Source organism: Leishmania braziliensis, chromosome 33 (genome assembly GCF_000002845.2).
Source record: "Leishmania braziliensis MHOM/BR/75/M2904 complete genome, chromosome 33".
Classification (NCBI taxonomy): Eukaryota; Euglenozoa; class Kinetoplastea; order Trypanosomatida; family Trypanosomatidae; genus Leishmania; species Leishmania braziliensis.
The window spans coordinates 1,391,325-1,404,720 of record NC_009325.2 but is presented as its reverse complement, the minus strand read 5'-3'; the positions used below and the strand labels follow the sequence as shown (position 1 = coordinate 1,404,720).

The window sequence follows — 13,396 nt, the reverse complement described above, 5'->3', positions numbered from 1 at the left end:
CCGAGTCCAGAGCACCCGGTGCGTGTGGCACAAGCCCACGCGCGGCTCCTCGGGTGTGCCGACGCGCTGCAGCGCTGCAGGCCCTGCTGACGCGAGGTCGTCGCGCGAGAAGCCTACCGGCTCCGCGGTGCGCTGCGACAGCTCGTGCTCCGCAGGCACGTCGCTCACAACCACCATGGGGGCCTCCTCCAGCGGCGCAGCGCGGGGGCCCAGCGTCTCTTCCGGCGCAGCGACGCGCTGGTACAGCGCCCACGTGCGGGTGAAGGGGGAGCGAGCGATCTGCTCATCCAGCTCGGTCCTCGCCAGCCCGCCGTGCGCGAGCTCGAAGTCGACAACAAGGCTGCCCGCCGCGAGCACCAGCCGCCGCATCGAGGTCGGCGGCAGCGACGTGGCGTCGCAGACATCGCTGGTGAACTCCCGCTTGAGCAGGTCCGGGCACGCCTCAAGGACGCGCGCCCAGGCGTCGCCGTCCAGACGCACCCGGTGCGTCGTGGCCACCAAGCCCACGCGCGGCTCCTCGGGTGTGCCGACGCGCTGCAGCGCTGGCGCCCGTGCCTCGTGCGCCACCATGGTCGCCACCTCCGGCGTCCCCTCCCGCCGCAGCACAGCCGGCGGCTCCTCGACGTCCAGTGACGCGAAGCTCTCGGAGTCCTGAAGGGCGGCAGGCGGCGCAGCGCGGGGGCCCAGCGTCTCTTCCGGCGCAGCGACGCGCTGGTACAGCGCCCACGTGCGGGTGAAGGGGGAGCGAGCGATCTGCTCATCCAGCTCGGTCCTCGCCAGCCCGCCGTGCGCGAGCTCGAAGTCGGCAACAAGGCTGCCCGCCGCGAGCACCAGCCGCCGCATCGAGGTCGGCGGCAGCGACGTGGCGTCGCAGACATCGCTGGTGAACTCCTGCTTGAGCAGGTCCGGGCACGCCTCAAGGACGCGCGCCCAGGCGTCGCCGTCCAGACGCACCCGGTGCGTCGTGGCCACCAAGCCCACGCGCGGCTCCTCGGGTGTGCCGACGCGCTGCAGCGCTGCAGGCCCTGCTGACGCGAGGTCGTCGCGCGAGAAGCCTACCGGCTCCGCGGTGCGCTGCGACAGCTCGTGCTCCGCAGGCACGTCGCTCACGACCACCATGGGGGCCTCCTCCAGCGTCGCAGCGCGGGGGGCCAGCGTCTCTTCCGGCGCAGCGACGCGCTGGTACAGCGCCCACGTGCGGGTGTAGGGGGAGCGAGCGATCTGCTCATCCAGCTCGGTCCTCGCCAGCCCGCCGTGCGCGAGCTCGAAGTCGGCAACAAGGCTGCCCGCCGCGAGCACCAGCCGCCGCATCGAGGTCGGCGGCAGCGACGTGGCGTCGCAGACATCGCTGGTGAACTCCTGCTTGAGCAGGTCCGGGCACGCCTCAAGGACGCGCGCCCAGGCGTCGCCGTCCAGACGCACCCGGTGCGTCGTGGCCACCAAGCCCACGCGCGGCTCCTCGGGTGTGCCGACGCGCTGCAGCGCTGCAGGCCCTGCTGACGCGAGGTCGTCGCGCGAGAAGCCTACCGGCTCCGCGGTGCGCTGCGACAGCTCGTGCTCCGCAGGCACGTCGCTCACAACCACCATGGGGGCCTCCTCCAGCGGCGCAGCGCGGGGGGCCAGCGTCTCTTCCGGCGCAGCGACGCGCTGGTACAGCGCCCACGTGCGGGTGAAGGGGGAGCGGGCGATCTGCTCATCCAGCTCGGTCCTCGCCAGCCCGCCGTGCGCGAGCTCGAAGTCGGCAACAAGGCTGCCCGCCGCGAGCACCAGCCGCCGCATCGAGGTCGGCGGCAGCGACGTGGCGTCGCAGACATCGCTGGTGAACTCCCGCTTGAGCAGGTCCGGGCACGCCTCAAGGACGCGCGCCCAGGCGTCGCCGTCCAGACGCACCCGGTGCGTCGTGGCCACCAAGCCCACGCGCGGCTCCTCGGGTGTGCCGACGCGCTGCAGCGCTGGCGCCCGTGCCTCGTGCGCCACCATGGTCGCCACCTCCGGCGTCCCCTCCCGCCGCAGCACAGCCGGCGGCTCCTCGACGTCCAGTGACGCGAAGCTCTCGGAGTCCTGAAGGGCGGCAGGCGGCGCAGCGCGGGGGCCCAGCGTCTCTTCCGGCGCAGCGACGCGCTGGTACAGCGCCCACGTGCGGGTGAAGGGGGAGCGAGCGATCTGCTCATCCAGCTCGGTCCTCGCCAGCCCGCCGTGCGCGAGCTCGAAGTCGGCAACAAGGCTGCCCGCCGCGAGCACCAGCCGCCGCATCGAGGTCGGAGGCAGCGACGTGGCGTCGCAGACATCGCTGGTGAACTCCTGCTTGAGCAGGTCCGGGCACGCCTCAAGGACGCGCGCCCAGGCGTCGCCGTCCAGACGCACCCGGTGCGTCGTGGCCACCAAGCCCACGCGCGGCTCCTCGGGTGTGCCGACGCGCTGCAGCGCTGGCGCCCGTGCCTCGTGCGCCACCATGGTCGCCACCTCCGGCGTCCCCTCCCGCCGCAGCACAGCCGGCGGCTCCTCGACGTCCAGTGACGCGAAGCTCTCGGAGTCCTGAAGGGTGGCAGGCGGCGCAGCGCGGGGGGCCAGCGTCTCTTCCGGCGCAGCGACGCGCTGGTACAGCGCCCACGTGCGGGTGAAGGGGGAGCGAGCGATCTGCTCATCCAGCTCGGTCCTCGCCAGCCCGCCGTGCGCGAGCTCGAAGTCGGCAACAAGGCTGCCCGCCGCGAGCACCAGCCGCCGCATCGAGGTCGGCGGCAGCGACGTGGCGTCGCAGACATCACTGGTGAACTCCTGCTTGAGCAGGTCCGGGCACGCCTCAAGGACGCGCGCCCAGGCGTCGCCGTCCAGACGCACCCGGTGCGTCGTGGCCACCAAGCCCACGCGCGGCTCCTCGGGTGTGCCGACGCGCTGCAGCGCTGCAGGCCCTGCTGACGCGAGGTCGTCGCGCGAGAAGCCTACCGGCTCCGCGGTGCGCTGCGACAGCTCGTGCTCCGCAGGCACGTCGCTCACAACCACCATGGGGGCCTCCTCCAGCGGCGCAGCGCGGGGGGCCAGCGTCTCTTCCGGCGCAGCGACGCGCTGGTACAGCGCCCACGTGCGGGTGAAGGGGGAGCGGGCGATCTGCTCATTCAGCTCGGTCCTCGCCAGCCCGCCGTGCGCGAGCTCGAAGTCGGCAACAAGGCTGCCCGCCGCGAGCACCAGCCGCCGCATCGAGGTCGGCGGCAGCGACGTGGCGTCGCAGACATCGCTGGTGAACTCCTGCTTGAGCAGGTCCGGGCACGCCTCAAGGACGCGCGCCCAGGCGTCGCCGTCCAGACGCACCCGGTGCTTCGTGGCCACCAAGCCCACGCGCGGCTCCTCGGGTGTGCCGACGCGCTGCAGCGCTGGCGCCCGTGCCTCGTGCGCCACCATGGTCGCCACCTCCGGCGTCCCCTCCCGCCGCAGCACAGCCGGCGGCTCCTCGACGTCCAGTGACGCGAAGCTCTCGGAGTCCTGAAGGGCGGCAGGCGGCGCAGCGCGGGGGCCCAGCGTCTCTTCCGGCGCAGCGACGCGCTGGTACAGCGCCCACGTGCGGGTGAAGGGGGAGCGAGCGATCTGCTCATTCAGCTCGGTCCTCGCCAGCCCGCCGTGCGCGAGCTCGAAGTCGGCAACAAGGCTGCCCGCCGCGAGCACCAGCCGCCGCATCGAGGTCGGCGGCAGCGACGTGGCGTCGCAGACATCGCTGGTGAACTCCCGCTTGAGCAGGTCCGGGCACGCCTCAAGGACGCGCGCCCAGGCGTCGCCGTCCAGACGCACCCGGTGCGTCGTGGCCACCAAGCCCACGCGCGGCTCCTCGGGTGTGCCGACGCGCTGCAGCGCTGGCGCCCGTGCCTCGTGCGCCACCATGGTCGCCACCTCCGGCGTCCCCTCCCGCCGCAGCACAGCCGGCGGCTCCTCGACGTCCAGTGACGCGAAGCTCTCGGAGTCCTGAAGGGCGGCAGGCGGCGCAGCGCGGGGGCCCAGCGTCTCTTCCGGCGCAGCGACGCGCTGGTACAGCGCCCACGTGCGGGTGAAGGGGGAGCGGGCGATCTGCTCATTCAGCTCGGTCCTCGCCAGCCCGCCGTGCGCGAGCTCGAAGTCGGCAACAAGGCTGCCCGCCGCGAGCACCAGCCGCCGCATCGAGGTCGGCGGCAGCGACGTGGCGTCGCAGACATCGCTGGTGAACTCCTGCTTGAGCAGGTCCGGGCACGCCTCAAGGACGCGCGCCCAGGCGTCGCCGTCCAGACGCACCCGGTGCTTCGTGGCCACCAAGCCCACGCGCGGCTCCTCGGGTGTGCCGACGCGCTGCAGCGCTGGCGCCCGTGCCTCGTGCGCCACCATGGTCGCCACCTCCGGCGTCCCCTCCCGCCGCAGCACAGCCGGCGGCTCCTCGACGTCCAGTGACGCGAAGCTCTCGGAGTCCTGAAGGGCGGCAGGCGGCGCAGTGCGGGGGCCCAGCGTCTCTTCCGGCGCAGCGACGCGCTGGTACAGCGCCCACGTGCGGGTGAAGGGGGAGCGGGCGATCTGCTCATCCAGCTCGGTCCTCGCCAGCCCGCCGTGCGCGAGCTCGAAGTCGGCAACAAGGCTGCCCGCCGCGAGCACCAGCCGCCGCATCGAGGTCGGCGGCAGCGACGTGGCGTCGCAGACATCGCTGGTGAACTCCTGCTTGAGCAGGTCCGGGCACGCCTCAAGGACGCGCGCCCAGGCGTCGCCGTCCAGACGCACCCGGTGCTTCGTGGCCACCAAGCCCACGCGCGGCTCCTCGGGTGTGCCGACGCGCTGCAGCGCTGGCGCCCGTGCCTCGTGCGCCACCATGGTCGCCACCTCCGGCGTCCCCTCCCGCCGCAGCACAGCCGGCGGCTCCTCGACGTCCAGTGACGCGAAGCTCTCGGAGTCCTGAAGGGCGGCAGGCGGCGCAGTGCGGGGGCCCAGCGTCTCTTCCGGCGCAGCGACGCGCTGGTACAGCGCCCACGTGCGGGTGAAGGGGGAGCGGGCGATCTGCTCATCCAGCTCGGTCCTCGCCAGCCCGCCGTGCGCGAGCTCGAAGTCGGCAACAAGGCTGCCCGCCGCGAGCACCAGCCGCCGCATCGAGGTCGGCGGCAGCGACGTGGCGTCGCAGACATCGCTGGTGAACTCCCGCTTGAGCAGGTCCGGGCACGCCTCAAGGACGCGCGCCCAGGCGTCGCCGTCCAGACGCACCCGGTGCGTCGTGGCCACCAAGCCCACGCGCGGCTCCTCGGGTGTGCCGACGCGCTGCAGCGCTGGCGCCCGTGCCTCGTGCGCCACCATGGTCGCCACCTCCGGCGTCCCCTCCCGCCGCAGCACAGCCGGCGGCTCCTCGACGTCCAGTGACGCGAAGCTCTCGGAGTCCTGAAGGGCGGCAGGCGGCGCAGCGCGGGGGCCCAGCGTCTCTTCCGGCGCAGCGACGCGCTGGTACAGCGCCCACGTGCGGGTGAAGGGGGAGCGAGCGATCTGCTCATTCAGCTCGGTCCTCGCCAGCCCGCCGTGCGCGAGCTCGAAGTCGGCAACAAGGCTGCCCGCCGCGAGCACCAGCCGCCGCATCGAGGTCGGCGGCAGCGACGTGGCGTCGCAGACATCACTGGTGAACTCCTGCTTGAGCAGGTCCGGGCACGCCTCAAGGACGCGCGCCCAGGCGTCGCCGTCCAGACGCACCCGGTGCGTCGTGGCCACCAAGCCCACGCGCGGCTCCTCGGGTGTGCCGACGCGCTGCAGCGCTGGCGCCCGTGCCTCGTGCGCCACCATGGTCGCTACCTCCGGCGTCCCCTCCCGCCGCAGCACAGCCGGCGGCTCCTCGACGTCCAGTGACGCGAAGCTCTCGGAGTCCTGAAGGGTGGCAGGCGGCGCAGCGCGGGGGCCCAGCGTCTCTTCCGGCGCAGCGACGCGCTGGTACAGCGCCCACGTGCGGATGAAGGGGGAGCGGGCGATCTGCTCATCCAGCTCGGTCCTCGCCAGCCCGCCGTGCGCGAGCTCGAAGTCGGCAACAAGGCTGCCCGCCGCGAGCACCAGCCGCCGCATCGAGGTCGGCGGCAGCGACGTGGCGTCGCAGACATCGCTGGTGAACTCCTGCTTGAGCAGGTCCGGGCACGCCTCAAGGACGCGCGCCCAGGCGTCGCCGTCCAGACGCACCCGGTGCGTCGTGGCCACCAAGCCCACGCGCGGCTCCTCGGGTGTGCCGACGCGCTGCAGCGCTGCAGGCCCTGCTGACGCGAGGTCGTCGCGCGAGAAGCCTACCGGCTCCGCGGTGCGCTGCGACAGCTCGTGCTCCGCAGGCACGTCGCTCACAACCACCATGGGGGCCTCCTCCAGCGGCGCAGCGCGGGGGGCCAGCGTCTCTTCCGGCGCAGCGACGCGCTGGTACAGCGCCCACGTGCGGGTGAAGGGGGAGCGAGCGATCTGCTCATCCAGCTCGGTCCTCGCCAGCCCGCCGTGCGCGAGCTCGAAGTCGACAACAAGGCTGCCCGCCGCGAGCACCAGCCGCCGCATCGAGGTCGGCGGCAGCGACGTGGCGTCGCAGACATCGCTGGTGAACTCCCGCTTGAGCAGGTCCGGGCACGCCTCAAGGACGCGCGCCCAGGCGTCGCCGTCCAGACGCACCCGGTGCGTCGTGGCCACCAAGCCCACGCGCGGCTCCTCGGGTGTGCCGACGCGCTGCAGCGCTGGCGCCCGTGCCTCGTGCGCCACCATGGTCGCCACCTCCGGCGTCCCCTCCCGCCGCAGCACAGCCGGCGGCTCCTCGACGTCCAGTGACGCGAAGCTCTCGGAGTCCTGAAGGGCGGCAGGCGGCGCAGCGCGGGGGGCCAGCGTCTCTTCCGGCGCAGCGACGCGCTGGTACAGCGCCCACGTGCGGGTGAAGGGGGAGCGGGCGATCTGCTCATCCAGCTCGGTCCCCGCCAGCCCGCCGTGCGCGAGCTCGAAGTCGACAACAAGGCTGCCCGCCGCGAGCACCAGCCGCCGCATCGAGGTCGGCGGCAGCGACGTGGCGTCGCAGACATCGCTGGTGAACTCCTGCTTGAGCAGGTCCGGGCACGCCTCAAGGACGCGCGCCCAGGCGTCGCCGTCCAGACGCACCCGGTGCGTCGTGGCCACCAAGCCCACGCGCGGCTCCTCGGGTGTGCCGACGCGCTGCAGCGCTGGCGCCCGTGCCTCGTGCGCCACCATGGTCGCCACCTCCGGCGTCCCCTCCCGCCGCAGCACAGCCGGCGGCTCCTCGACGTCCAGTGACGCGAAGCTCTCGGAGTCCTGAAGGGTGGCAGGCGGCGCAGCGCGGGGGGCCAGCGTCTCTTCCGGCGCAGCGACGCGCTGGTACAGCGCCCACGTGCGGGTGAAGGGGGAGCGGGCGATCTGCTCATCCAGCTCGGTCCTCGCCAGCCCGCCGTGCGCGAGCTCGAAGTCGGCAACAAGGCTGCCCGCCGCGAGCACCAGCCGCCGCATCGAGGTCGGCGGCAGCGACGTGGCGTCGCAGACATCGCTGGTGAACTCCTGCTTGAGCAGGTCCGGGCACGCCTCAAGGACGCGCGCCCAGGCGTCGCCGTCCAGACGCACCCGGTGCGTCGTGGCCACCAAGCCCACGCGCGGCTCCTCGGGTGTGCCGACGCGCTGCAGCGCTGCAGGCCCTGCTGACGCGAGGTCGTCGCGCGAGAAGCCTACCGGCTCCGCGGTGCGCTGCGACAGCTCGTGCTCCGCAGGCACGTCGCTCACGACCACCATGGGGGCCTCCTCCAGCGTCGCAGCGCGGGGGGCCAGCGTCTCTTCCGGCGCAGCGACGCGCTGGTACAGCGCCCACGTGCGGGTGAAGGGGGAGCGGGCGATCTGCTCATCCAGCTCGGTCCTCGCCAGCCCGCCGTGCGCGAGCTCGAAGTCGGCAACAAGGCTGCCCGCCGCGAGCACCAGCCGCCGCATCGAGGTCGGCGGCAGCGACGTGGCGTCGCAGACATCGCTGGTGAACTCCCGCTTGAGCAGGTCCGGGCACGCCTCAAGGACGCGCGCCCAGGCGTCGCCGTCCAGACGCACCCGGTGCGTCGTGGCCACCAAGCCCACGCGCGGCTCCTCGGGTGTGCCGACGCGCTGCAGCGCTGGCGCCCGTGCCTCGTGCGCCACCATGGTCGCCACCTCCGGCGTCCCCTCCCGCCGCAGCACAGCCGGCGGCTCCTCGACGTCCAGTGACGCGAAGCTCTCGGAGTCCTGAAGGGCGGCAGGCGGCGCAGCGCGGGGGGCCAGCGTCTCTTCCGGCGCAGCGACGCGCTGGTACAGCGCCCACGTGCGGGTGAAGGGGGAGCGGGCGATCTGCTCATCCAGCTCGGTCCCCGCCAGCCCGCCGTGCGCGAGCTCGAAGTCGACAACAAGGCTGCCCGCCGCGAGCACCAGCCGCCGCATCGAGGTCGGCGGCAGCGACGTGGCGTCGCAGACATCGCTGGTGAACTCCTGCTTGAGCAGGTCCGGGCACGCCTCAAGGACGCGCGCCCAGGCGTCGCCGTCCAGACGCACCCGGTGCGTCGTGGCCACCAAGCCCACGCGCGGCTCCTCGGGTGTGCCGACGCGCTGCAGCGCTGCAGGCCCTGCTGACGCGAGGTCGTCGCGCGAGAAGCCTACCGGCTCCGCGGTGCGCTGCGACAGCTCGTGCTCCGCAGGCACGTCGCTCACGACCACCATGGGGGCCTCCTCCAGCGTCGCAGCGCGGGGGGCCAGCGTCTCTTCCGGCGCAGCGACGCGCTGGTACAGCGCCCACGTGCGGGTGAAGGGGGAGCGGGCGATCTGCTCATCCAGCTCGGTCCTCGCCAGCCCGCCGTGCGCGAGCTCGAAGTCGGCAACAAGGCTGCCCGCCGCGAGCACCAGCCGCCGCATCGAGGTCGGCGGCAGCGACGTGGCGTCGCAGACATCGCTGGTGAACTCCCGCTTGAGCAGGTCCGGGCACGCCTCAAGGACGCGCGCCCAGGCGTCGCCGTCCAGACGCACCCGGTGCGTCGTGGCCACCAAGCCCACGCGCGGCTCCTCGGGTGTGCCGACGCGCTGCAGCGCTGCAGGCCCTGCTGACGCGAGGTCGTCGCGCGAGAAGCCTACCGGCTCCGCGGTGCGCTGCGACAGCTCGTGCTCCGCAGGCACGTCGCTCACGACCACCATGGGGGCCTCCTCCAGCGTCGCAGCGCTGGGGCCCAGCGTCTCTTCCGGCGCAGCGACGCGCTGGTACAGCGCCCACGTGCGGGTGAAGGGGGAGCGGGCGATCTGCTCATCCAGCTCGGTCCCCGCCAGCCCGCCGTGCGCGAGCTCGAAGTCGGCAACAAGGCTGCCCGCCGCGAGCACCAGCCGCCGCATCGAGGTCGGCGGCAGCGACGTGGCGTCGCAGACATCGCTGGTGAACTCCTGCTTGAGCAGGTCCGGGCACGCCTCAAGGACGCGCGCCCAGGCGTCGCCGTCCAGACGCACCCGGTGCGTCGTGGCCACCAAGCCCACGCGCGGCTCCTCGGGTGTGCCGACGCGCTGCAGCGCTGCAGGCCCTGCTGACGCGAGGTCGTCGCGCGAGAAGCCTACCGGCTCCGCGGTGCGCTGCGACAGCTCGTGCTCCGCAGGCACGTCGCTCACGACCACCATGGGGGCCTCCTCCAGCGTCGCAGCGCGGGGGCCCAGCGTCTCTTCCGGCGCAGCGACGCGCTGGTACAGCGCCCACGTGCGGGTGAAGGGGGAGCGGGCGATCTGCTCATCCAGCTCGGTCCTCGCCAGCCCGCCGTGCGCGAGCTCGAAGTCGGCAACAAGGCTGCCCGCCGCGAGCACCAGCCGCCGCATCGAGGTCGGCGGCAGCGACGTGGCGTCGCAGACATCACTGGTGAACTCCTGCTTGAGCAGGTCCGGGCACGCCTCAAGGACGCGCGCCCAGGCGTCGCCGTCCAGACGCACCCGGTGCGTCGTGGCCACCAAGCCCACGCGCGGCTCCTCGGGTGTGCCGACGCGCTGCAGCGCTGCAGGCCCTGCTGACGCGAGGTCGTCGCGCGAGAAGCCTACCGGCTCCGCGGTGCGCTGCGACAGCTCGTGCTCCGCAGGCACGTCGCTCACGACCACCATGGGGGCCTCCTCCAGCGTCGCAGCGCGGGGGGCCAGCGTCTCTTCCGGCGCAGCGACGCGCTGGTACAGCGCCCACGTGCGGATGAAGGGGGAGCGGGCGATCTGCTCATCCAGCTCGGTCCTCGCCAGCCCGCCGTGCGCGAGCTCGAAGTCGGCAACAAGGCTGCCCGCCGCGAGCACCAGCCGCCGCATCGAGGTCGGCGGCAGCGACGTGGCGTCGCAGACATCGCTGGTGAACTCCTGCTTGAGCAGGTCCGGGCACGCCTCAAGGACGCGCGCCCAGGCGTCGCCGTCCAGACGCACCCGGTGCGTCGTGGCCACCAAGCCCACGCGCGGCTCCTCGGGTGTGCCGACGCGCTGCAGCGCTGCAGGCCCTGCTGACGCGAGGTCGTCGCGCGAGAAGCCTACCGGCTCCGCGGTGCGCTGCGACAGCTCGTGCTCCGCAGGCACGTCGCTCACAACCACCATGGGGGCCTCCTCCAGCGTCGCAGCGCGGGGGCCCAGCGTCTCTTCCGGCGCAGCGACGCGCTGGTACAGCGCCCACGTGCGGGTGAAGGGGGAGCGAGCGATCTGCTCATCCAGCTCGGTCCTCGCCAGCCCGCCGTGCGCGAGCTCGAAGTCGGCAACAAGGCTGCCCGCCGCGAGCACCAGCCGCCGCATCGAGGTCGGCGGCAGCGACGTGGCGTCGCAGACATCACTGGTGAACTCCTGCTTGAGCAGGTCCGGGCACGCCTCAAGGACGCGCGCCCAGGCGTCGCCGTCCAGACGCACCCGGTGCGTCGTGGCCACCAAGCCCACGCGCGGCTCCTCGGGTGTGCCGACGCGCTGCAGCGCTGCAGGCCCTGCTGACGCGAGGTCGTCGCGCGAGAAGCCTACCGGCTCCGCGGTGCGCTGCGACAGCTCGTGCTCCGCAGGCACGTCGCTCACGACCACCATGGGGGCCTCCTCCAGCGGCGCAGCGCGGGGGGCCAGCGTCTCTTCCGGCGCAGCGACGCGCTGGTACAGCGCCCACGTGCGGGTGAAGGGGGAGCGGGCGATCTGCTCATTCAGCTCGGTCCTCGCCAGCCCGCCGTGCGCGAGCTCGAAGTCGGCAACAAGGCTGCCCGCCGCGAGCACCAGCCGCCGCATCGAGGTCGGCGGCAGCGACGTGGCGTCGCAGACATCGCTGGTGAACTCCTGCTTGAGCAGGTCCGGGCACGCCTCAAGGACGCGCGCCCAGGCGTCGCCGTCCAGACGCACCCGGTGCGTCGTGGCCACCAAGCCCACGCGCGGCTCCTCGGGTGTGCCGACGCGCTGCAGCGCTGGCGCCCGTGCCTCGTGCGCCACCATGGTCGCTACCTCCGGCGTCCCCTCCCGCCGCAGCACAGCCGGCGGCTCCTCGACGTCCAGTGACGCGAAGCTCTCGGAGTCCTGAAGGGTGGCAGGCGGCGCAGCGCGGGGGCCCAGCGTCTCTTCCGGCGCAGCGACGCGCTGGTACAGCGCCCACGTGCGGATGAAGGGGGAGCGGGCGATCTGCTCATCCAGCTCGGTCCTCGCCAGCCCGCCGTGCGCGAGCTCGAAGTCGGCAACAAGGCTGCCCGCCGCGAGCACCAGCCGCCGCATCGAGGTCGGCGGCAGCGACGTGGCGTCGCAGACATCGCTGGTGAACTCCTGCTTGAGCAGGTCCGGGCACGCCTCAAGGACGCGCGCCCAGGCGTCGCCGTCCAGACGCACCCGGTGCTTCGTGGCCACCAAGCCCACGCGCGGCTCCTCGGGTGTGCCGACGCGCTGCAGCGCTGGCGCCCGTGCCTCGTGCGCCACCATGGTCGCCACCTCCGGCGTCCCCTCCCGCCGCAGCACAGCCGGCGGCTCCTCGACGTCCAGTGACGCGAAGCTCTCGGAGTCCTGAAGGGTGGCAGGCGGCGCAGCGCGGGGGCCCAGCGTCTCTTCCGGCGCAGCGACGCGCTGGTACAGCGCCCACGTGCGGGTGAAGGGGGAGCGAGCGATCTGCTCATTCAGCTCGGTCCTCGCCAGCCCGCCGTGCGCGAGCTCGAAGTCGGCAACAAGGCTGCCCGCCGCGAGCACCAGCCGCCGCATCGAGGTCGGCGGCAGCGACGTGGCGTCGCAGACATCGCTGGTGAACTCCTGCTTGAGCAGGTCCGGGCACGCCTCAAGGACGCGCGCCCAGGCGTCGCCGTCCAGACGCACCCGGTGCGTCGTGGCCACCAAGCCCACGCGCGGCTCCTCGGGTGTGCCGACGCGCTGCAGCGCTGGCGCCCGTGCCTCGTGCGCCACCATGGTCGCCACCTCCGGCGTCCCCTCCCGCCGCAGCACAGCCGGCGGCTCCTCGACGTCCAGTGACGCGAAGCTCTCGGAGTCCTGAAGGGCGGCAGGCGGCGCAGCGCGGGGGCCCAGCGTCTCTTCCGGCGCAGCGACGCGCTGGTACAGCGCCCACGTGCGGGTGAAGGGGGAGCGAGCGATCTGCTCATTCAGCTCGGTCCTCGCCAGCCCGCCGTGCGCGAGCTCGAAGTCGGCAACAAGGCTGCCCGCCGCGAGCACCAGCCGCCGCATCGAGGTCGGCGGCAGCGACGTGGCGTCGCAGACATCGCTGGTGAACTCCTGCTTGAGCAGGTCCGGGCACGCCTCAAGGACGCGCGCCCAGGCGTCGCCGTCCAGACGCACCCGGTGCGTCGTGGCCACCAAGCCCACGCGCGGCTCCTCGGGTGTGCCGACGCGCTGCAGCGCTGGCGCCCGTGCCTCGTGCGCCACCATGGTCGCCACCTCCGGCGTCCCCTCCCGCCGCAGCACAGCCGGCGGCTCCTCGACGTCCAGTGACGCGAAGCTCTCGGAGTCCTGAAGGGCGGCAGGCGGCGCAGCGCGGGGGCCCAGCGTCTCTTCCGGCGCAGCGACGCGCTGGTACAGCGCCCACGTGCGGGTGAAGGGGGAGCGGGCGATCTGCTCATTCAGCTCGGTCCTCGCCAGCCCGCCGTGCGCGAGCTCGAAGTCGGCAACAAGGCTGCCCGCCGCGAGCACCAGCCGCCGCATCGAGGTCGGCGGCAGCGACGTGGCGTCGCAGACATCGCTGGTGAACTCCTGCTTGAGCAGGTCCGGGCACGCCTCAAGGACGCGCGCCCAGGCGTCGCCGTCCAGACGCACCCGGTGCGTCGTGGCCACCAAGCCCACGCGCGGCTCCTCGGGTGTGCCGACGCGCTGCAGCGCTGGCGCCCGTGTCTTGTGCGCCACCATGGTCGCCACCTCCGGCGTCCCCTCCCGCCGCAGCACAGCCGGCGGCTCCTTTGGCGGTTAAGTGTGGGTGGCCGCTTGTTGTGAACGTGTACTT

At 73.4% G+C, this 13,396-nt stretch overlaps 1 protein-coding gene across 1 annotated transcript; it reads right to left on the bottom strand.

Annotated features, from left to right (window-relative positions):
- On the bottom strand, positions 1–13,302 carry LBRM_33_3350 (conserved hypothetical protein; the record flags this gene model as incomplete). The annotated part of the gene is made up of 1 exon (XM_001568050.2): positions 1–13,302. A coding segment is annotated over one exon (13,302 nt), but the record flags the coding sequence as incomplete, so codon positions are not given.
- Between the last annotated feature and the right edge of the window lie 94 nt (positions 13,303–13,396).